We start from the raw sequence: 24802 nt of genomic DNA on the forward strand, positions 1-24802 counted from the left end.
TTTTATGCTGGTCGATGGTAACTTCTTTAAAAAACAGTGTGCATGGTAGCCGGTTCCCGACGATTCGATTTTTCTGTGTGCGCACAATCGGAAAATTTACGACGCCCGTTTTTCACCCGTTTATGGTGTAAAACGAGTCATGCAACTCCAGTCGATTATTCATCGACCGATCGACAGGGAGCATCGAGTTCGCGACACCGAGCCATTAATCATCGGCCGCGACTAATAGTAATTTGCGGAAGTACGAACAATGCGTGGAAGTACAATGTCACGGGGATGATTAAGATAGCGCGGCGCCCTTCGGCATCGGCGATCGATCGAACGTGGATTTTAATTGGGGTTCTCCAACGATGGCCTCGAATCACCTGCGAACCTATTATAAAATCCAATGAGAAGCCGTGCTGCAAGGTACATAACAAAAGCCGTGAAAATTCGCATCATTTTGTACACCGTTTGCCTCGTCAAAATCTTTCACGAAGATCCTTATCTTCTTCCGCGCATAATGCAACCTGTGAAATTTTTACAAATTGACAACCATTTGACCATCAATCCTAAAGATGAAAAATCGTGTTGTTTAATCATTTTAATATTCCGAATGAATCGTTGTGTTCCACATTTAATTGATTATTCGAATGGTGCGGGAGGGTGTAACGACACAAAGTCAGGGAGGGCAGGGTATGTACTTGGAACGGAGAACGTCGAGGCAATGATGTCACGCGATGGTTTCGCTATTTTCTGCGATTCCCGGTTGTACGCTGCTTATGTATTTTCATTTATTCACGGGGACTTGCTCCCACCCTAAAATAAATTTGACCGCTCGTACGTTTCCCCGGGGAACGATGTTTTCGGAGTCGAGAACGAGTCGTACGGAGGCGCGAACGAGGGCGAGAGAGTCTATTCCAGCGGGAGGTGTTCTTGAACAGCCACCTTCTTAAATTAACATCGAGATACGAGAACGATCGCGTGATCTCTCGTGTCGGTGGCCTACGGAGGACGCGTTTAGATGTCACCGCATAATAAGCGCGTTTGCAACCGGCCAGAAAGAATCTGCTTGCAACACCCTGTCGTCTCCCGTTGCTCCTTAAGCTACGTCCACAGTCGTGTCACCATTGTCTTCGAAACTGCACCTCTTCGCGTCAAATCACTCAAGTCTCGCGGCTTACAACACCCTCTCCATTGATATCCAAAGATATTTAGTCTACCAGAAATAACAAGAGAGCGAGGATTATTACTTGAGATTTTGCTTGATCTCAAGGAATGATCTCGACGAAACGTCGCTAACAAGCAAAGAAAGATCGAGCAATTTCGCTCTCTCGAAGCTGTCCTCGAGTTAAACGTTCGAAGACACTCGTCGCCGCGTCGCGCCACGCCGCGCCGGTCCCGAGTAGGTGTGAACCACGCCTAAGTCACTGCCAGGAGTGAGTAACATCGTCGCCCGGTGCGATTTGTACGCGAGTCGCCGACGATCATAGATTACGACGGGAAGGAACGGTTATGTCTTATGACAAATGTAATCTTCGCCGTGACAGCTCAATCTATGCTCCGGCCCGTCCTCGAGAGAACGAACGTTGATACACACGGCTCGCGTTCGAGGCAGCTGATGCTTACGATCCGACCACTATCTAAGTGGGTTATCCACCTTTGGATTTCGTGGCCAGTGTTTCACTTCCAATTTGTCACATACACTGAATTTTTTTATGCCCGGTCGCTTGGAAATCCTTCTGCCATCGGTCATCCTTTCCTCCTCGATTGCTTCATAAATTATGCTCCTTGTCTGCCCTCGTTAGATAAGCGATACTGCAACACAATGCTCTCTGGCTGTTCCTTTCAAAGGCGAATCTTTAGTCGAGAAAATTTGCAGTTTCTCTACGTTATTTTCAGAATCAAATATTATTTTTAGGAGAAAATTGCGTAGTACCAAAGGCTCGTTAAAATCGTGATCGTCACTGTCAAACGAACGGTAGCCAATGTGACGGACGTGAAGAATCCACTACAGTCGGAATAAGGTCGAATCACGTTTCTCGGTTTGGTGTAAATGTCGACATCGTCGAATATGAATACGATCGGCTAGAATAGAAGGAGGTGTGCCTAACGCCAGTAGTATCGTTACGATCATAGTGCCGTGGAACCCGCCTTCGCTTGTCACACAAGATGGGTTCACCGATGAAGATAACGAAGGTTACGCTCGTAAGTGGTGACTGGCTCTACCGTGTGAACCAATTTAAGTCAGCCGACCCGCTACCACTTGTAACTTCGTGATCGAACACCGTCCAATTTCTGGCGACTGCTATTTACGACTATGGTTGACAGTTCCTCTTTTACTGCGGCTGCCGCGCCGGCTCGACTCGTTTCACTTTCTGACTTCTCATCATGGTAATCGAGCCGGCCTGCTTACAAAATCGTTCTAACCGAATTACCTCATCATTGAACACTGTGCATTTTCAAAACTGCCCTGCCAGCGTTCATTTACTTCTCAAGCAAACCATGTTTCACGACTATCGTTCACGTCAAATCGAGCTGAACAATCCCCTTATCGTTGAAATCTCGAATAAAAATTCTAACAAATATCTGAGTAATCGCGATAAGTTAAAACAACGGAATTTCCAAAGCTCGAGAACAATATCGCGCGGCGAATCGATTGTGTCGAATTCAGCGCGGACAATAAATTATTACACATTGCAATGTTTATCTCCCGACGCGAGATAAAAGTCGTTGCTCGGATAATTGTTCGTACATTTCCAACGAAACCTCCCGGCTAGATGGTTCATTGATTACACGGCAGTGCAAAGTATCAGCTATCAAGGTGTGTAAACACAATCATCTCGGGGCTGGAAAAATGATAACGCTGTTACATCAATCTTTCCCAAGCCCGGCCCCTTCTCGGCATATTCATGCGGCGGAGAGCATTACCGTAATTCCCGACATTGCCGACGGGATTGGCGAGCGAGCACGTTAGATCGTGCCTGCCTTAATCTCGAGACTATATCAGATTTCAGGGATGCAAAAGACCCCGAGGTTCTCGGGCTGCGGTTTTCGCCTCCTTATCCTCTACCCTGCGCCGATTGCGTTTCGCATTTCGCGTTTGCCGTTGCAACTCGGTTGGGTTCGCCTTCCCTCGATATTCCAATTCGATTAATCCTCGCACGCGGCGGACTACGAGGTTGCTCGAAGTTATGCTAACAGTCCAGTGTAAACAATTGTTCAAAGTTCATAATCCTTTGAACAAACCTAAAACTGTGCGATGCTAAAAATTCAGCATCGAGCAGCACCCGGAAGAATCGCCAAGTTCCCACGCCCAAACCGCATCTGGGTATCGTTTAAAAATCCGCGAGCGAAGTAATCCGAAAATTATGAAGATTATACGGCCTTTATCCACGGCGCGGCGAATGAGAAGCGAAAGGATTCGCTGTTGGTGCTCTCGGTGAAACGAGTCGGCCGCAAGTGCGGGTTCATCTTACCGGGAAAAAATTAGTATTCTCCGGTACCAACGGCGATCACATGCGACGGTACCGGTCCTCGCGGCTGTTCCACGAAACCCGGCATCTCTCCTCTCGCGGTCGTAATATTAAGTCGTCAGGGTACACCTACGCCCCCCGTACGGTTCTCAGGTGAGAGGGGGACAGGTAAGCAGGGTGGCAGGGGGATTGATCGGCAAGGGAGCATACGTGGGTACCTGGGCACGTAGGTGCAGCCCGCGCCACGCACCGTGGAAAATGCAAACGCGATAAATCTTCGCTCGTACGACGCATAATTAGCCCGCGCTCTGCTGCCCCCTCGTTTCTCCCCGTCTGTAACCCCTCGCCTGCTGCAGCCCCTTCGATCGTTTACACCTTGCCGAGGTGTTTCGGAGGCGCCCCGACGGCACGCAACGCCACCAAAATAATTAAGGTCGATATCGCAAGCTGCACGCCGAAAAACCGCGAATAAATCATCTCATGACGAACGAGCCGGGGCGTGGCGCACGCAACAGGAACAGGGCTAATGCCGATCGAGACGATTCGTACGCGTCCGATCGAGGGAACCCGGTCTGTGGGGTTTAACGGGATCCTCGGGACGACTCGTGATCGAGAAGATCGCGAGGTTGATACTAATGCGACGTTGATGACCGTAACGACGCGATGGTCCAGAGTAGCTGCGGTGATAGTGGCGTTTTTGCTCTTTGATGGCCGCTTTTTCTTCTGTTCATTGAGAGGTCGGCGAAGACTGTGGTAACATTCTGCTGGATTGCAGTACGTTTTTGTACGATCTTTTTATGCATTTTGTTTTAGTGAATTGTATTTTAGATTTAATTAAGTTGGCGATAGCTAAAGCTAGGAAAAAGCAAGAAGCTCTGTGGATGCTGCAAGTGGTCGGATACGAGATTCAGGAATATTGCGGCAAGATAAACAATCTCTCCCACGCCAGGATCGCCGATCGATGCTAATGAAGGACCACTCGAGCTGGTTTCTCTGCTTCTCCTCTCTCTCTGCTCAGCATCGGCGTTTGTTGCGTGCGGGACGCGTGCGAGAGCCCAGAAACTCGGACTTTTGACGGAGAACGTGGGCGTCGGGTAATAGCGTGACCCTTATTAATGGGCCTAGGGAGACGTCTCTGTAACGCGCCACGGAAACTCCCGTATTTTATGGCTTCAATTGCGAGTGGGGGGGCAGGAATCGCCTTCCAGAAGGATTTATACGAAATGTATTCCTGGAGCTGAAGAATGGCTCTACAGCGGGAATCGAAAGGAGTTGCCAGTTTGTTTAAAAATGGTAGAAACGAACGCTTTTACTTCTTTTTTTTCTCACAAGTTCAACGGGCATAATAATTTAATAACAGTGATATCACCTCTCGGCAATTTCCACACAGACGTGTCAAGCCGTTAAACGTCTAACTACCCTATAAAAAGCTAGAGTTACCGAGGATTCGACGAGCATAAATGAATAAGTGCCGTGACGAATGACGATTCGCACGCTACACCTTTCACTCAACGAATCCTCATTCCTCGAGTAACTTCGACAATAAAGCAGAAGCCTCGCGGTAAGGGAACACAGCGTTTCTCATCGAAAAGCCTTCGATCATTCTCCTTGATTTTTTTTTTTTCACGGTATCCTGTGTTTGCCGAACGCTTCGAAGATCGCTTAAACATTAAAGAGTCGCGTGCCCGTTCGAGACTAGCGAATTAAACGGCGCCATGCGTTAGTCACACAGCTTAAACTAATCGATGATCCGAGACACAGTCGATTTAGCAGACCGTGAGAAATCGTTCGCAGACCTGTTGGTTCCCTGACGTGCATCCTGGACATATTTCACAAGGAATCGTTGGGATTCCGGGACTAGACGGCGTATTTTTCACCTGGTTCTGGCATCTTCGCTATTCCACGTAACGCAGTCTGGTATCACGTGCTTCGTGTCTGACGCGGTTGTTCCATGATTCTGGTTCTACGAGATGATGACCGGTCGACGAAATTGTTCCCTCCGATTACAGGGTGATGTGCAAACTTGAGATGTTACCATTATTTTGTAGAATAGACTGTAAACTGTAATAGCCTTCTCTAAACATTAACGTGCCAGGGACAGCAATTATTTTTGCGCGTACTTAATTCCGATCGTGGGAAGCGAATCTCGGTACCTTTTTGACAGGCGGCTGCAATCACGCCGGAAGAGCTCGTGTCCGAATTTATTTTGCTGCTCGGCCCCGGTATCGTGGCCCGCGGCTCTTAAAAATAACCGCCTAATTGTACAACGATTTGGCCGGGGAAGAAGCCACCCATCGTGTGCCGCGCGGAAATTCCCGGTGTCTCGTGGGTGTAAGTTACGAGGTAATCAACGTGGCTGTAAATTACGTGGCGGCGTCCCCGTCATTCCTTGACGTGGCGGCTCCGGGACACTGAAGTTTTCGCGCACGATTTCCCCTGGCAAGTTTACGTGCAATAAATAATTAGCCGCTGCGGCGTGCGCGCGCGCGCGCGCGAGAGAGCACTCAAACGTCGAGGTTCGTCGAAAAAAATAAACTTCCCACCTTTCCGACGTAATCAAACAAAGCTGTGTACGGCGACTGCTGCGTGTTTACAACGTTATCAGATATAAATTCAAGGCAGGAATTGTCGCGATTACCGTCGGTGTGAATTTATCGCGAATTTAAACGGCTCAGCTTCCTCGAGGAACGTCTTTGAGTTTGGTCTGACACTGATGTATTCGTCCTAACGCTATCAATCATCTTTACGGTGTTCGTTGATGCTTCAGCCTTTGTTACAATGCAATTATACGCATAAATAATTTTACTGTTCCTTGGTAACACTGTTGCGAGGTTAATAGGTAAATGGAAGAGAGGCGGGAGCGTGGCTACCACGCGTTCAAGTCTCCGAAGTGGCGCTAGCGTCGCTGCATTGTACATTCACTGAACTAGTCATGTACATTTAATTTTCATATGTTTTTCGTTGGTACTTGGTTTGAAGCTGAATATCTGAGCATTTGGGGATGAAATTTCTACTAAACTTCATTTAAAAATTATTCCTATCTACTTTATTAGCGAAAAATGTGTTTTTCTTAACTTGCGGAACTTATTTCTTTTTAATTGTAGATTATTTTGCACACAGGATATTCCATACATGAATTCCACTTTCTCAAGGGTTAAGATCTTATAAAGACTGCGTTTAAAAAAAATTAAAAATTGTTTATTTGTTACTTATTTAGTAGTTTTTCAGATAATTTGAATCACCCATGTCAATTTCTCTGTATTTCTTGAAATATGTTTTCACTATAAGCTCCTAAAAACTCATTTTTCTCGGTTTGCTAGTTCAGCTTTTTTAATATAATGGATAAAATATTAAAATGTTGACGCTTTATTTTACACGTCAGTAAAACCAATAATTTTTAAGATTCCGAAAAATTCTTTGAGGTGCGTTTATATATCATTACAGATTACAACATATCGAAATTTGAACAAAATCGGAAACAGTAGTTCGAAGAGTATTTCCTGAAGCAGTGGGTGAAAAAACGCTTGCGTTTGAGTCTGGCGCAACATTCAGAGGTCTCGAAGCGAAAATACAAACGCAAAAGTATGCGTCGAACACATATCGTAAATCGATCGACGCGCGTGTTTGAGTTTGGGCGATGCTTTTTCGCTTTTCTTCGCAAGTGAAATACAGGGAAAGACATACGCGCTGCGTCCTGAGGCGGAAAGGAGATCCCAGCTTAAGATGGTGGCCGGCAAGATAAAGTCTATTCGAAGTTTGAGGCGAAGAGGGACGAAAGGAGGAAGAGAGGGTTGCACACAGGGCCTCCGATTCCGTGTTTGGGATTTTCGAGCAAGACGGACGTCTCAATCGGCGTGGCGGAACGTCCACGGTGGTCGACAATGGCTCTCAATCGCATATATATCCCCGGTGAGCCGGTGTTCACGCCTGCTAATCACCCAGGGTTCAGGCCTCGTACCGAGGGTGATTAATGGATGGAGGCCTTGTCTACGGGTACCGCGGGACAAAGTTACGGGCGAACCTACCGCAGCCCTATATCAATCCTGATTTCCTGAGGCTGCTTTCACAAAGGAGCCCTTCTTCTTCTTCTTCTTCCACCGCCTGGCTCTCCGGGGCCGCTGTAGCCGCCGCCGCACTCATGCCGGGATTCCTACGGGTACAATACAATGAAGAAGGCATGCGTCTTGCCCTGTCCCGATTATTCCCTCTCGGACCCCGGACTCAAATTATATTAAAATGTACATGGGAAATGCGATGGCCTACTGTTCTCTTTCGTGCGCGCTCGCTTATCTCGGAACCGCGGCCCCGCGTAATGCGAACTCGCTTTTCCAACGGTCTGCGAACTTTTGCCGATTGCGAAACCACCGCCGCTCTGATATCGAATGTTTGTTACATTATTGTGTGCTAATCGCGGCGCTGCCCGGACAGAGCAAGCTCCTGGAAGAATGAAGACGTTGCGCGGCCAGTTTTCTGCGCGAATTCGACGCACGTGAACCCTCGCCGAACTAGAAATCTGATGATCGATACCGATAATTTTGATTTTGCAGTTGTGCCAATACTAGAGTATCTTTTGGCATTGAAGGCAGCTTTGGCGCTCCCCGCAGCGTATTCCACCGAAGCGAAGATCCGAGCCCTCTCTACCGCAGCAGTAACTAGGTCGAGAGCATCAGGAATTCGGTAGTTAGAGGCTCAGCTCAGCTCGCAAGTAACCAAGCGTTCATTTTCCCATTGCGCCGCGCGGCTCGGTTCGATTGCACGGTTGCGAATGATAAATGGCAGGATACCGAACAAAGTAGTAAAAGCCGGAGGAGTAACTTTTGCGGAGGTACTGCTCCCGGCTCGGTATCCGAGAATAATTTGCTACCGGCTCCGCGGCTCGCGTTGCCACGTCCTTTTCATTAAACTTCCGAAACGCCGCTAATATTCACGATTATTATCGTTGTATCCCGGCCACGGGATAATTGAGCGGCACCGTCGACTTCGAGAAATGGACCCGGGATCTCGGGGAACACGTTGCAAAACCAGCCGGAGTGGCAACCGAGTAGAGGCGAACGAGAAATAAGAGAGTAAAGAAGGAGAAAGAGGAAAGCAAACTGTGGAGGAACGCGCGCGCCCCGCCGATGATGAACAGCCCTACGACGATTCGCTAATAACCTGCTATCAGTGTTGTAAAACGGTTTTTGCTGCTCCTCTCGATACGCCGAGGATATTCGCACGATTTCCGCGCATTCCAACCGGACCCCGTCGCAATTACACGGGAACACGCAGTGCGACGCGACGCGCCTATGCGAAATCTATTTCGCGGAGATGAAAAACGCTGCGGCGTCGATTCTGTAATGAGCTGGGGCGGCCGGGACGTTCTCACGATTCACCGTGAATCGCGACAGTGGTCGCATAAGCGGGTGGAATTGATCTAATTCGATCCCTCGCTCTGTAATATCTAGTCAAAGCTACGATTCAACTCATATTTTTCCTTAAGTCAGGATTGTGCATTGTCTGCGTCACCAAATAATTCAGGTAAAGTGAACCGTTCGAAACCACGGGATTAAGCTTCGAAGCCAATAATTTGCATGATTTTAGCTCTTTGTGTTCCTTCCCGAGTTAACAAGCGCCGTTATCAGAAGCTAAAAGAGTTCGCCGATAATTATCTGCAACCCTCGGTGAACATCGGCGGTCGATAGCGCGTTAAGATCCGCGCGGATTGATTTTACAGGCATCTTTGCATATTAGAGAGGCTGCCGCGGCTGATAAGGTAGACTCGGTTCAGAGATAAGGATGAAAGCGGTTCGTGAAGACGATGACGCTTCCGGTGTTCGTAGACCATCTTCATGGTAGTTACCGCTGGATAAATAAGCCGTTACGAGACACGGACGAGATCGGTTATCGAACAAACGACGCTATTGCTCTTTGTGATTGTTCCCCGGTGGAATTAGGCTTGATGGGAATCGACGCGGTTATCGCTGTATAAAGTGGCCGCGGCAAGCAGCCTAGCAGCTTGTAATTGGAATCATTGATATCTAGGCGCCGTTCCCGCTGGGAATTATTTCAATTAAAATGCAAAGTGGATCATCGGCCGCTACCGGTTGCTCGCATTATGCTTGACGAGCCCCGTTTACTGGTTTTCTCGAATCAGCTGGTACTCGATTTGTAACTGTGCGGCGGAATTTATCGAGTATACCGCTCTGGGATCGTTCACGTTTGGATAATACGCTTTTCTAAGACCATACAGCGAGATTTCCATTTGTAACTTTCACTCTTATTGACTCCTTGTGAATGAAGATTATTGGTAACATTATTCATATTGAAATGTATAAGACCTTGCAGTTCAGAATGTTTAAATTATGTCTAAATTTAGGCTTTCGAAGATCTTGTCTTTGCGGGCCGATTGTTTTCTCCGAATAATCGGCAATAAGCGGTCCGAGACACAGATAAACATGATTTGCCGAATACCAGAGGTGTTAATCAGATTTTAACACGGCCATAAGAACGGTCGGCGCATCAAAAATTTATTGCCCAGATTTAACACAGGTATTGCTGATTGTCCGTCGACCTTTTAGCTCCTCGAGAAGAGAGAAATCGAGACGAGAGCCGGAGCAATCGCTCCTCCATTCGAGAGAATCAAAAGCTTTGAAAAGAAGAGGCATTCAGTGTTTCAAGTGGTCAGGCTTCTCTTCGTAACTCATCATTCATACTTTCACGCCCCGATTTAAATTGCATATGCCAGCCGGACATTTATTTTCATATTAGGGCTCCGTCATAATTCGTGATGCGCAGAAAATCTCGTTCGCGATGCTCTTGTTACGTTATAAAACGACTTGTACTCCGTGCTGTTGCGCTTCTCCACTTGTTACTGAAATACTGAACATTCATACTATGTATGTAATCCGCTGCGTAGTCAAGAATACGAAGAACCCACAGCGAGTTTAAAGTTTAAAGAGAAATTAATCGAGCAGGATTTGGTTAACAAGAGTGGCCTGCGTAAGTTTTGGGCCTGTTGCCGGACGGTAGTCGAGTGTCCCAGATTTTGTGAGGAAACACCCGTTAGATGGTGGTCGCAGGCCGTTGTACGACGGGGCCCTACGGGGGTGGCGTGTGTGCTGTTGACCTGGCGTGGACCGGTTCGGGTCACTCCTTTTTTCCCCGGCTCATCGGGGCCTTTTTTTCGGGGCCAGTCTCTACCCGCGTGTGGAGCACCTTGGATATAGCCAGGTGTGACGTCACGCGAGGAGGCGTGATAGGTTGTACGCTCGTACGTGTGCGTGTGCGGGCCCACGCGTGGCACAGCTGTGTGCCTCTCGGGGCCCTGTCCTCCTGGAAGCACAGTTTTCCACGAGGTCCCATTCTTTTTCTTTCTCTTTTTCCTGTTTTCGGCGCCGCGATCCTCGAGAGAGAACCGTGACCACGATATTTGACATAATCCGGAGGAGACTCGCCGCATTAACGCCTCGCGCGATAGTGTGCTCACCGCGCGTTCAAATCACCGAGCGCCGCTCTTTGCCGCTCTCCGCGAGCTCGGATCGCTGACACTTACTGCCCACTTAGCGGCTGACTCGCTCCCGTAACTGACAGCGAATCGGCTATATAGTTGACAATACACTTGACACTTGTCTGCTCGGATTCAGGCTTAATTAGAATTTATTTTGTTGCGGCTGGGCTGAGGCAGAAAGTGCTTCGCGTCGGCAATTTTAAGCTTTCGTCGAAAGTTTTCTCATGGGTACATTTTTCATTTGTCTTTGAGAATGTTATAGACTGAATGTAAGTTACTAAAAAAGGATTTGTATCAACCTAGCATCAGTTCTGCGTTACTTGCATAAAAATACCGAGCAGAAAGCGGGAACTTCTACTATATTCATTAAAAAAAAATTCGTGCAGACCACGTGCACGGTTGCGATCGTCACATTGAAGAGGTTGGTTCCAGAAATCGGCAAAGAACGGTGATCGGGGACCACCTCTTCCCAGTCGAAAGGCTAATTAATACGACCGGATCGGAACGGAATAGAATCGGTGCAAAACCTGGGCCTGTGGGCCCCGCGATCGGATATGAAAGGCGTCCGCTGTCCGTGCGAAAGAAGTTCGTTAAATAATCGATATCGATGCGAATCCTGGAACCGCGAGGAATGAAATTGCTAATGTTATATCCCCGAGGAGAGAGATCGGCCGTTCCGCGGCAGAGGCGGCGTAAGAACTGGCTAATTAATAATTCCAGCGTATCCGACGGTTTCGTCGTTAAAATCGAACGTGACGGTTCTTTCTGCGGGACCCGGTTTCCACGAACCGGCGTGTCGTCTTCGTCGTCGTTGTCTAGATACTCGAAAGATGAGGGCCCTGGTCCCAGAAAGAAAGGAAATCGGTCTCTCCTCTATTCGGGCGTCCCCCGAGGATAGAAGAAGGCTTAGGAATGCGCGGGGAATCGGCGTTCTGGTTTCCTGGAAACCGGACGCGAACAGGGTGCAAACGCGAATCCCTGATCAACTGAGGCGTCACGGTCCCTCGGGCTCGTCTTCATCATTTTGCTCCGGCTGCCAGCATCCTTGGACGCTGTCCCCACTGGTTTTACATCAGCACTCCTTTCAACCGCTTTTCAACATTTTCTTCCAAACATTACGATGCGTGTTCTGAATCTTCAGCTTTTAAAAAAAAAAAGTCGCATCGACCTCACCCCGATTTGGACACTCCTTCATATCACCCTAATCTCGAAATCCACGGATCAGCAGCTGAATAAAATCAAGGTTCCCGAGTCCCTTCCTACATAGCATACCCACACAACCACCCACTGCCTCGTCCAGTTCTAAATACCGAATCGCTCTCTAGCTCCACCTTGAAACCAGCGAAAGATCTGCGCGAGGTTACCGTTCCGGAGGCGAAAAGGCGGCAAGGATACTCGCGCCGCGCCGGTAGCTCGCTATTAGCTAGTCGCTGCGAGGCAGTCCGTCATCTCACGGTTGGCTAGGCCGTGGCCAGGCATAAGGCAAGCATAAGCTCTCTCCGAGAGCGCGGACACGCGACCCACACGCTTCTCGTTCTCTCTCCTTTCTCGTTCCGCATCGGTCTGGCTAGCTCTATCCTCGCCTTTTCAACCGTCTGTGCCCCACCTCACGTTCGTCGCCATCCCTCACAGGCGTTTTCTTTTCTCCGCGTGGCGCGCGTAGCCGCCGCCGCCGCTGCGCCGTCGAGAGACACACGGCACCGGGCAACAAGACGGAAATAAGATACGACACAGCTGATACGCCTTCGTCCGGCGATTACGCGCTAGGTGTATGCCGGAGATTGCCGATGATGTCATTCCTAACTATAAACCGCCGCCAAGTGCAGCGCACACCGGCTACGACGACGCGACGCGCGACGGTGCGGATTTTATTCGGCCGTGATAAGCCTAGCCCGCGATTATCGCTATTTCGAACCGTAGCTCTTCTTGAGCGACGCGCCGTGGGTCGTCAACTAATTTTTCTCGCTTCTTTCCTCTTCTAGCTGTTGGTCTTTATACGCGAGCAACCCGGTACGTGGGAATTATTTATTCCTACGACGTGGTAAACTCGCCTTGTTGCAGAGTAAAGCTGTGAGTTAGACTACGGATTTTATGCGTTTATTGGAAAATGAATAGTTACTGTTTTCAACGGCAGAAAGATTGAAAGAATTATCAGAAAGACATTTTCGCTTTGATTAGAGAAAGTATACAGGTGGTATATTTTTAACATATTTGCTAGAGAACGTTACTTACTGTAACCGCAGCCTAACAGATACGAATTCACCCGGTCAAGTTTGGCCCGCGGCGTAAAACGCGAGTACCATTGTAATTGACGTTTATTGACGGTTATCGAAGCGTATTCGCGAGCCGTCACCGCGTATTGCGAAGCGGTGATCGTTCGAATGGACAAAGAGATCGAGGCTGTCGCGGAAAGTCCGCAGAAGAGGATAAATTGCGATGGCGGCGTTGCGGTCTACGGGAACCCGGTCTCCGCGGTTCCGTTTGCATCGTAATTGCCGGTAAACTGTAATATTTCGTCCTCTTTATTCGCATATTACTGTTCCCTATTTTATTTCGCGCAGACAGCGTTTTATTCCAGAAAGTTGTATGTACTTCAACGGGCATGTCCGTGCTACCCGAGGGTGAATACGGGTTAACGCCTTTTTGCAACGATCATGCTTTCTTGAATCTGCGTCATGCGATTCCAACGAAAATGTATTATTCTTGTTTATCACAATATGTAAGATAGCACTACTGTCATCATAACTCTGTAAATATGTAGATCATTCGAGATTGTAGGCGATGAGAACGCGATTCTGTGGGAAATAGATGCTGCATATGTATTCTAAAACTAAGAAAGAGAGTTCGGCCGAATTAACGGAGAAACTGCAATCCTGATTGCTCAGGGGTGATTGCGTCAGTTAATGAAAGAACAGAACCGAGTTATTACGTTCTCACACGTGTCGTGATTTCAGAAACACCACTGCCACTGTTCTCTGCTAATTTCCTAAAGATATAATGTCTCAATATTAATTTCAACATGAATTCTTGGAACGTTTTACACTCTATACAAATCTCTGAACGGAAGAACATACTGTTTCAAGTATTAAAAGAAGAATAAAATGTTGATTTGATTCATTTCTCCAGTAGTAACCGCCCACAAGCCCCCACCAGTGGCTTCATCATTCCAATATCCCGTAAATATCGACTGGCGACCAGTCTCAATCGATTTTTTCACCGTATCGATTATTAATATCTCAGAGGCAGCATGCTCGCGCTTGGATCAGCATTCCCAACGACATTTCTCGGGACGTTTGCGCTTGGCGAGTCGAAAAATGGCCGCGCTATCGGGGCCCAGCTAGAAATTTATACCGCGATCGGGGCCCTTGTCCGATAAAACAAGGAATTCGAAGCAACGATGAAGTGAAGGGAGGTTTGTCCAGGCCGGAGCGAGCTGCGCCCGCGACATCAATCATCCTGGCCTGTGCTCGAGCAAGACTTTCACCGGCTGTTACGACGACGTCCACGTAGCAGGCACGAAAGCCCGCCTCGGGACCGTTGCGTATCCGTCGCACACGGTTTCGTGCTTCAAAGCGATTCGCGGCTCCAGCACTTTTGTTCTCCGGCCACGGTATGCCCCCCGAAACGAGCCGACAGTCGCGACGATGCACAGAAATCAATCGTCCAACCATCTTCTTTAATATCCTATGCGTAATTCTCCGAAATACATTCGCACATAAAAATGTTTTCATACGTACTTGTCGTCCAAATAACATCTCGTTCTACTTCGTGGAATTACGAGCGCGTTTAAAAGCAGCATTAGGAAACACGCACATTGACGTGCATGATCGTAAAGTCCTCCGGAAAAAAAAAACATTCATAACTCTTGTCATCCGGGTGCGAAACCGTTGATACACGTAATCCGTCGAGAGTTTCGGAAAGCATCGCAATTAAATCGAGAGTAACAGCTGCACCGACGCGCCGCCGCGGCGATTTGCACAACGGGGGAATATAAATATGGATGACCTGGCGTGGAGAAACGCGTGGCGATGGGCTGTAAATGTTCCCCGAGTCGATTTGCAACCCGATTCCACGTCGTGTCCAAAGTTGCACGAAGGATTTATCACCTGGAATCTTTCGGCTCGGTGAAATCGGTGCTTCGTCTTCGGCGCTGGTACTCGGTTGTTTGCCAACAGAGAACTCGAAACTGATTGGCCGTTGAAGGACGCTGAAATAAAGGATCGGTTCCTTGAAAATCGTTGCCGATCGTCGGGATCGATAAAGATCGGCAATTCTCATAAAACTTCAACCATTTTCGGAATTCATTTTACACGCTACATTTTAACGAGACACCTCGATGGGTAAATTCTGCTAATGTATTTTCAGAGAAAAATAAAGAAATGACGCTTAAGACAGTAGAAAACAGTGAATCACTGGCAACGAGGATTACAGTCCACAGAACCCGGAAGCAAACCCGTAGCCCTGTCGATCCCGTTGCACACTTTGTTCTCGATTTGGGAGGAACACTGGCAACGCCCACCGAGCAGCAACCATCGACAAAAGTCCGTTCATTAACGCCGCTGACTTTTCGACAAAGGATCGAACACGAGCTGGTAACGCTGTTTCCCGTGCAGAGCAGAAAAGGCCGGCCCCGTGCGTGGACATTGTTTCCACGTAAGTTACAGGGACGAAGCCGCGGATCGCCGCTCCAGGTCGACCTGTGACCCCACCTCTAATGAGCGGCAAAGCTCGGCTATTGTGAGCACACCCTCTTCTCCCTTCGCCCTCCCTTCGGCCTCCCTTTGGTCTCGCTTTGGTCTCCCTTTAGACTCCCTTCTCTTCGAGGTGAAACGCTTTCGGCTTTCGAGACCTTGGCGGTTATTTCGATAACAGCATCTTTTCGCTTTTGAGTCACGATTTTAACCCCCTTAAACGTGGAATGCATAGTTTGAGAGGTGGACTGTTTCAATTGAACACTGAATTGTGGATATTTGCATCGATATATATGTATTTGCATCGATCGTCTGGAATATTTCAACTTTCAGTCAGAATTTTGACGTATCAGTCACTAGCATCTTGGGAGCCTCCATTATCATCTAATGAATGAAACGCATCGATCCAACGTAGTATACTCGCTGTACCGGAGGAATCGAGATGCGATAGGCTGATAGACCGAACAATCCCGTCCTCGATCGAGCAGCATACCTCTCGAGGGATAATTATTAAACAAAACTGCGCGCGCGCAACGATCGAAGCTACCGATGCAATGCGCATCCCTCCTCTCTGCGATCCCGATTTTTTTCGCCGTGGATCTGTTGGATCGGGTCCGTGGGCGGAACATTAGCCGACGAAAGAGAGTCCGGCGCGGTGCCGGGGATCGATTTGCCTGAATCATCGTCGAGCAGTTGATCTTTGCCAGTGCACCGCTGGATAGGAGATCCTTTCTGCTTGCCACGTCGCTTCGATTCCTGGTGGATCGCGATCCACCGTGGGCGGAACGTTGCGGTCCCGACGAAAGCGCGCGAATCGATCCGATTGAATACATCCGCGGTTGCGACCAGCGGTAGCTCGATAGATCGATGGAAAACGATCGCGGGAAATTTAAGAAAAAGTGTCTTCGTGCAAATAATTCTTTCTATCGCGCTTAGCAACATCTTATACAATATATATGTAAAGAAAGGATACTTTCTTTAAATCAAAACAGCCGCGCTTCATTAGCCAGCGCGCCCTCTAATCGATACATATCGATGCTCAACGAGTGAAATCGATACATAGAGAGATGACGCAAGTAAACACGTGTGAAAAGACTGAAGTGACAAATAAAACAAAATAGAATTGAGGAGAATAGACTTTAATTGCCGTTTCTCTTTCTTTTAGGTAAATAATAAATCGTTTTGTATATTTGTAAATATTGTATATACATCATATGTCAATTATAACCTCTTTCTTTTAGAGCAACACAAACTTGGTTATTCTCCTAGAAAGTCCTTTACATTATCCTTTGTCTTATATATATCTTAGCAACGGAACATAAGTAATATGTAGTGAAATCAGCTTCTCAGGTGCGACGCTAGTCTTGCTAATCGCAGGCTGGTCAGATCCCCGTGGATCGATGATCAATGATGCCGGCGCGGCGCGGCGCGTCAATCAGAGACAACGCAGAACACCCAAAGAGCGACCCACCCACGAGGTTACGATGAAGATCATCAGAGTAGTCGGCGAGTGGCCGCGCGATGGAAGCAGAAAATAGGGTCCCGGTGAAAAGTACCATTGATCCAACGCCATATTTCTCCTGGGGCCCGGACTTTATTGAGGAAGCGGCGGCGGCGGCGGCGGCGGGCGAAGGTGGGGCGGAAAGTATTGAATTCATCGGTACGCATTGTCGACAAGATATACGAAGCTGGGGGTTACGGGTTAAGTGGAGCCTGTACCTCCGGTAAATAAGTCTCCGCGTGCTGCGCCTGCCTGTTACCCGGTTGTAGATGTGTGTTACCGTCCTGGGGCCCTTTACGTGTCTGGAAAGTGCACGCTGCCGGGGCCTATAGGCCAGAGCCACGCTTTCACGGGGCAATTTATAATCGTGCGGGTTCAATGGAGCCCGTGTGGGACGGCACCGAGAACAAAGGGACACCCTGTGGAAGCTAGGTGGTTACTCCGCGACGAGCACCACCTCCGCAACCAGCTTGGTTAATCGATGATTAGCCGCCTGGGAGTCTCTTTCGAGAGACACCGGCAAGAACCGTACCTCCATTCTACGATTCATTGGCCGGAATATGTGGGCAACGATAGAACTCGCGAACTTCAGCTACCATTTGTTCGATGCTAGACTGTTAGTCTCCACTCTGTACAATACCGATTAGTAGTTTATGCGAAAAATCGGTAAGTAAAATACAGTATAAAGTGAAATGAGTCTCTCCGAGTCTTCTCAGAGTCTGAAATACAGCCGATGGGGTCCGGAGGAAAATAGAAGAAGCTTAATGGTCGGAAGCGTCAAGACCTGGCAGGTAGAGCCGCGTCTGCCAGGTAGCTACATCTCCCAGGAGTCAGCAGGAGCCTGGTCAGCGCCAGCTTGATCCATCACAGAAGCCGCCTAGAGTCGGACAAGGCGATCGATCGACCGATCGAAACGGCAACAAGGTCCCGACGCGATACACATTGTTTCAGCTAAGCGGGTAAACGTGAAAATAACAGGCCGTCCACTTGATCCGGCGTATAGCACGGCGCTCAGGCGAGTGCACAAGCATCCGTGACGAGAACGAGAGGACGGGGAGAGAGTGAGCGAAAGGTAGAGAGGGAGAGAGAGAGAGAGAGAGAGAGTGCAACTGGGTCGATCTCGATGCTCTATAATCCAGCAATGCCGCCGACAAATGGAGTGCTAAATAATCTCTCGACAAGAACGGGGAAAAAGAGCAAGAGAGCCAAGAGTCGGAGGATGAGTACCGGAGAGCGAAACGTCGCTCGGGTAATAAGTCATCGTGAGGGTATCGAAGATCTGAGACGCACACCGGTTACTATCAGATCTCCCCCCAACCCCTCGAGCAATTTTGGAAATTGCCACGATTAATTCCGAAAATTGCGAGCATTTTCTCTCGCCGAATCTCCGCGGCCGTGCGTGTCCCGGCTTCTGATCGCCTTTCGACAACCGATTCTGTCTTTTACCGGCAATTATAGATCATTACGCCAATCTTTATGCATGTATAAATTCGACTGAACGAGCTTCGGATAAATTGGACACGGGTTTTACGCTGTTAGTTAGTTAAGAAGAGCAGTCCTTGAAATAATAGGCTACTGTATCGTTCTTGGGTTGAGGCGATCGTGTTTTGTGAAGACGTGGTGAAAACAGGATTGAAATACACATCGAATTGCGTATTTTTATTTCACTGACAACTTTTTAAAAGATACTCCACAAAATTAAAGAGGAGAAAATCTGAAAATATTCTGCCTGCGCTTATTTTAAAGGGCGAATCCTCGACCTTTACGTTTCTGACCTGGCATTCGCAGCTTTTCCGTGAAGAGGTTTCCCCGGTGCCAATAGTCCGCGAACGGCCACGTCGATAGTAGGAAGAGTCCGCGGCAAGGAAGGTTCTTCGAAAGGGCCTGGATAAAGGCGGCAGGGAAGAGAGACGGAGAGAGAGAGAAAAAAGGAGAGAAGTAAGGGGGAAGAGAAATCCCGATGCGAACCGTCGCCGTTCTTGTCGGCCAGCCAGACGGCAGCAAAGGGGAACACCCTGTACATGCCAACGACATTCCCGAAGTGCAGCGTGCAGTTTTTCGCGGCTACCAGTGCAGGCCCTGACGAGAGAGTGACTCAGAGCCTCTCCAGTCGAACGCAAGGGCGAACACGCACGTGCTCCAACTGTACGCACATGCGTGAGCACGCACACGTGCCCCGCGGCCTACCTGTCCACGTGTACCATTCCGCCTGTACTGGGTGTTTATCGCGAAGCGACCTCAAACTGGCGGTACTATACCACCGGGTGTCAACGGACCATGCTAAGAACACCCTAACAGCCTCGTGCGATAGGGACACCATATTTGTGTAGGCTTTCTGACCACTTGTACCATTTTTCGTTCTAACTGGCACATATTAAAGGAGCAGTTTTTACAATTCTTTTCACAAATTATTTATCATTATTATAAGAACGAATTTTAATATGTCTACAGAATTTCTATTTCTTCAAATAATTGTTTATTCGAAGGACTACGAAAGTCTGTCGGCTTGTGAGACACTGGGTACATACATGGTCTCGAGAATTCGAAGTTTTCGTAGCGCAGAAGTGTTACGAAAGTGCACGCATGGTACCTGTAAATGTTGCTCGGCCGCGGTTGACCAACCTATTCTACTGATCACGTTGGTCAAGGAATGTTACAAACGCAGTTCCTCAAATGCTTCTGTTCTAAGTTATTGATGCTGGAGATTAATGTCACTGTGTACATATCTCGTTGCACCGCGAAGTAATTTTTTCGTGAAGCAGAGTTGTGAGTCTTGGGAAGGTAGTGACATACACTGGGAACAGTGGGAATTGGGATACTGCGGGAATTTAGATCAATGTCTCTCTACTATAACAGATTCGGATCGACCACAAAATTAGTGAACCAGATCGGGAGCCAGCAACATCCCCAATAATGAAAAATCAAATAATATTGTATAAACATACAAATCATACATTTTCTGCCACTCTTTCTCGAGACACTCTTTATTCAAATCCACCAAAACTAATTTCAGCGTTCCACCCACGCGATCCAGATGAATCGCATGATCCCAAAACGAAGCCACCCAGTATAAAGCTTGCAGGTTCTGGTGCGGACGCGTACACGTGTACGTATACTCTGGAGCATGTTCCGCGGACGGGCACGTCGGTGTGCAAGTGGATCGAAGATCGAAGGATCTTGAGCGAGAAGAAGAAGAAGAGGAGGAAGAGGAGGAGGAGGAGGGTGAAAAAGGATGAGAAAGAAGCGAGCCAAGAAGACGTGGAAGAGAAAGACAACGACGAAGAAGACGCCGGCTTGGTTTCCGAGGGGGTGAGAGGATCGAAGCGCGCGAGATTTATTTGCCCGAATTTCGACGGGGCCGCTTCCAAGGAATGCATTTCGCATTCGGGATCTTCCATGGAATATATAGCGACCGTGACGGGGGGCGGGGGGGTTTCATGGGTCCCCGTTTCGATCAAGGAACCAGTCAACCAGTGGTTTGTTATTGTTTTCGTGAGGCCCCGGGACCGTTCTTTGCGGAGACAGGAGGATCGCGTGCTCCTGACGACTCCGTTCTCTCCGAAGATTTCAAGATCCGCTGGTTTTTCTAGCCTCTAGTAGCGAGGTAGGCGAACCCCTCGGTCACCTTCTCTTTGCCTCCTCTTCTTCCCACGAAAACCAGTAGCGAGACAAGATTCTGCTCGCGGATCATCCACACGCGAACGTAACACGGAAGGTAATTAGTATTCGATCGGCGGGGATCGGAGCCGTGTACGGCCCTATATTATCTTAATTATGCGGAGAGGACTTTGGAGCAGGGAACCAGTCGCTCGTATCGCGTTTATACGCTTGCTATTAATATCTGGAACGTGTTCGTCGCGTGAGAGGTTTCATCTGCAAGTGTGAAACGGATAAAATCGGAATGCTCGGGTAATCTCCCTCGGAGAAGAGGGAGATCCGAAGAGGATTCTGCTAAATAATACAAAGATGTATCACAATTTTAACAATGATTTCTGTTAATTCTACTTTATTTTCTACCAAAATGAAAGTCTTACCTGGTCCATCAATGTTACTAGAAAAATCGCAACTCTGAAAGAATTATAGAACTTCATAGTCATGTTCGTTGGTGTACAACCAGCCCAGAAATCTCTAGATCGCCCTCTTGCCGAAACAAATGAAACTCATTGTGCACAAAATAAAGAATTAGTACCATCTGTAGCCAAGAGCAACTTCAAATCCGAAGATGTTAGAGTCTTATCCGCTCGAAACATCGCAGATCAAGTTGACGCATGGTTTCCTCTAGATCGTCGAGGCATCGACGACGGTTTTCATGGTTGGAACCCGGGGATTCTTCTTCTTCGGTACAAAACGGGTGGACCCGATACGTGTCCCGTAAACGACGCGGAGCGTTCGACTAATGTGTCGGACCGGTTGGGATCGCATTGATCAGCCCCGGCTCTCTGCCGAGAGGGAGAGAAGACACGCTAGATTTATGTCGACGAATGATTCACGGCGTGATTTACAGCGGATTGTCCGGCGTGCGCATACTGATTGAGCATTTATTCCGTTCTGACCGGCCCAGCCGCGCGGCCCACTAATCACTTATCGGGTTAAGGTGAAATCGTGTCCTCCCCCTGAGGGGGGCTGCCCTGCCCTTAAGGTCCCAGGAACTGACCCCTTTTCAGACCGCACTGACCACTCCGAATCGGAAATGGTTCTCATAGTATGTATGTACCAACATTTCAACTGTGGACGCTTCCTCCAAATTTTTAGACAATTATTTCGAACCTTTATAAAAAAAAAAACGTAACAGAACAACGTCCAACCCGAAAAATCGAAGCAGCAAAAAATTCGCCAGTCGGCGAACAAAACGCAGGGCAAAAACTACAATGAAAATATAAAATCCTGTCGAGACCACCGAGTGTATCGTTCGTTCTATCTCGCGGCGAAGATAAACAATAATCCGCGTCCTTATAGGACGATGATCGTTTAACGAAGCTCCCTTCGGCGGGGGGTACAAAAACGCCGGGGGTCGGGGAACCGCAAGAAAACGGCGTTTTTCCGTGGGCGTCCGAGGATAGCGGAGATCAAGGACTGTTCCGAACCCGTGTTTTCTGTCGGTAAGGAGTCCGAAAGTCCCGCGGGAGCCCTCTTCCTCCTTTTTCCGCTCTCGGTCTCTCCTGTCTACGGGCTCGATCACGAAGGCAGGGCACGCGTCTCGCCCGTAGAATGTCGTCGTAACGAGGTGTTCCAGCCCCCCCTTAAACCCCTCTGTCTCCCCCTTCGACATCGGCCATCGTCTCGGAGAGATTTTTCTCTCTCTTTCTCTCTTTCTCTCGTCCTTCGTCTGCACCGTGTCCAGGAGAGGTGATCCCTTCCACCGGGCGAGCGGCAGGGACGAACGTTTAAATTAGGCAGGGAATCCCGCGGAATCCACGAAAGAAACAGCCGGCCGGCATTCCGCGAGGTTTTGATACGCCTCCGGGCTATTGGTCGTCGGGGTACCATTAGCCCTTATGCGGTGGGAATGACTCCTAAGGGCCCCGACCGGTCAGCCTTCGCGCGGTGGGTCGTGCGCGGTTGCACACTCTAAATCCTATATTTAATCGGACAACGATTCGCCACCGTGATCGATGAGGTCGAACAGCCATACCGGGAACATATAATAGAACCACTCGACGTTGTTTTGCGATACCCGTAGCCCTCGATGCTAACCCCTCGCGAAAATTATTGCGGCTTTTTAGCGATCGCCACTCCTCGACGTGCTCGTATACTGCTCGTAACTCTCGTCGCGAAGTTTCTTGAAAATCCGATCGTTTATTAATCTGGTTTGGGCTAGAAACATGTCCAACTGCAATGGAATAACTGGACTGGGCGGGAAATATATACTGCGGATGTTTGCGAAAAATAATGTTGGAACAGTTTCTTACGAGTTCGTGTTCGTTGTTGCAGAGTCTGGCCACAGGTTGGACAGCGGCTCCCCGTTCTGGAGGATTCAGCTCGACCAGGATCTTCTGGACACCATCAGCGCGATATACCCGGAGTGGTTTAAGGTAAGCTGCTTGTCCCATTCCCGTCCCCCGTCGTGATCGGAGGCCTTGGCCGGCGACCTTGAACGAAATATCTCCCCGGATAACGAGGTGCGCTCCTCGTGCAGGACTACACTAACACCCGAGCCACGACCTCCTCTTCGAGCACTTCCGGTGGTCAGTTGAACACGGAGGGCAACGCGGGCAACGCCGACTCCAGCACCGTCCTTGAGCACAAGGTCGCCAAAGGTGATCCCAAGTCGAAGTCCAAGGCGAAGAAGGTGGACGTCAAGGACAAAGGAGACAGGGACAGGAAGGAGGCCAAACGAGAAACCAAAGACGAGAGGTGATTACTTTTTACACCCTGATTAGCCTCAACCTCTCACTCTTCAGAATGATTCGATAGAAATTCAATGTACGATACTTGGTACTGCTCTGTAGCTAGTACGATACTATTGTGGTGGCAGGGTTTCGTTCAGTGGAACGTGCTGACATTGATCAGACCAGGAGATCGATCACTTACCATTTCAATTCAAGACAGATATTTTTAGACTGCCTTGTGGACTTTTTATAGATCGAGAATTTTTACTAGGATTTTACTGGATAGAAAATTATGTGAAATTTTATTGCTTGTGCTAACGGTTTTATTTTGCTCGCTTTAACAGTATGAATGAAGGAAATCTTGAAGAAGAGGATAGAATTTCTTGCTCCTGGTCTGACTCGGGCGATCCTATTCTACTTGATACGAAATCGATTTACTCTAGCCCTTCGTGTCCTGAATGTATTAAAATATTTTCACGTTTTAACTAAAACACCTGAAAAATCAGAAATTAGAAAATTTTTTAACTCAGGACATGAAAGGGTAAAAGTATGAATTCATGATATGAATTTGTATAGACTGCCGAGTTTTATACACTGTTTCATTTCCATGAGGAACTTTTTTTAAAGAAAAACTGGTTTCACAAATTAGAGAATATAGAAAATAACAAAATATTCGTACAAATCCATGGAAAATGGGCTAGCAAAGTGACTGATCCCTCTGGTGCGCAAGTAAACCGCGCTCTGCCAACTGCAATGACTGCTAATGGTATAATAGCGTCCGGTATCGGCGCGACACATTAACAAGCATCGTGTCCATCGCAGCTTCGCGGGTCCCGTAGATTATTTCTATTAAGTGGTCGCGTCCTTGCGAAATCGTAAGTGGCGACAGGGTTGCGATAAGCCCGTGGAAACGTGGGTTTCCACGTGCAACCCGTAATTTCGCGTTGTCGCCTTGTCGCGTAATCGTGCCACGAGAGCATAAACGCTCCTAACGACCGGCTTCCTATCTCCAGCTGTGACGAGTCTCTCCCATCCGCCACCTAAAAATATTTAATCGGCCACCTGTAATTTTATCTGAACTTTGCGCGCTGGTTACGACGCGCTTATCTTTCTTGTTGACATTTTATTCGGGCCCCGCGACTCTCCTCGGCTCGAATATGACCCGGTTTTACGCGCACGGAAGGAATATCTGCCTCGGTGATACCGTATGGCAGCATAAATTCGCCACCCCCCGAGAGTGTGTCGTCGATTATGGCTTATTAATGCTGAAGGCTTAAGCAACCGCCGCGACCGGCCCGAAAATGTTGCACCGAACACACTGGCCCAGGGCTACTCGAACG

At 48.4% G+C, this 24802-nt stretch overlaps 1 protein-coding gene across 3 annotated transcripts in view; it reads left to right on the forward strand.

Moving 5' to 3' along the window:
• Nucleotides 1–24802, forward strand: part of LOC143211741 (uncharacterized) — a 235213-nt gene that overhangs the window by 122413 nt on the left and 87998 nt on the right. For all 3 annotated transcript variants that reach the window (XM_076429669.1, XM_076429671.1, XM_076429670.1), the window contains exons 2-3: nucleotides 23065–23165; nucleotides 23270–23487. In XM_076429669.1, coding sequence (XP_076285784.1) covers nucleotides 23065–23165; nucleotides 23270–23487 — 319 coding nt within the window. The remainder of the gene's footprint in view (nucleotides 1–23064; nucleotides 23166–23269; nucleotides 23488–24802) is intronic.

This window comes from Lasioglossum baleicum, chromosome 9, assembly GCF_051020765.1.
Source record: "Lasioglossum baleicum chromosome 9, iyLasBale1, whole genome shotgun sequence".
Classification (NCBI taxonomy): domain Eukaryota; kingdom Metazoa; phylum Arthropoda; class Insecta; order Hymenoptera; family Halictidae; genus Lasioglossum; species Lasioglossum baleicum.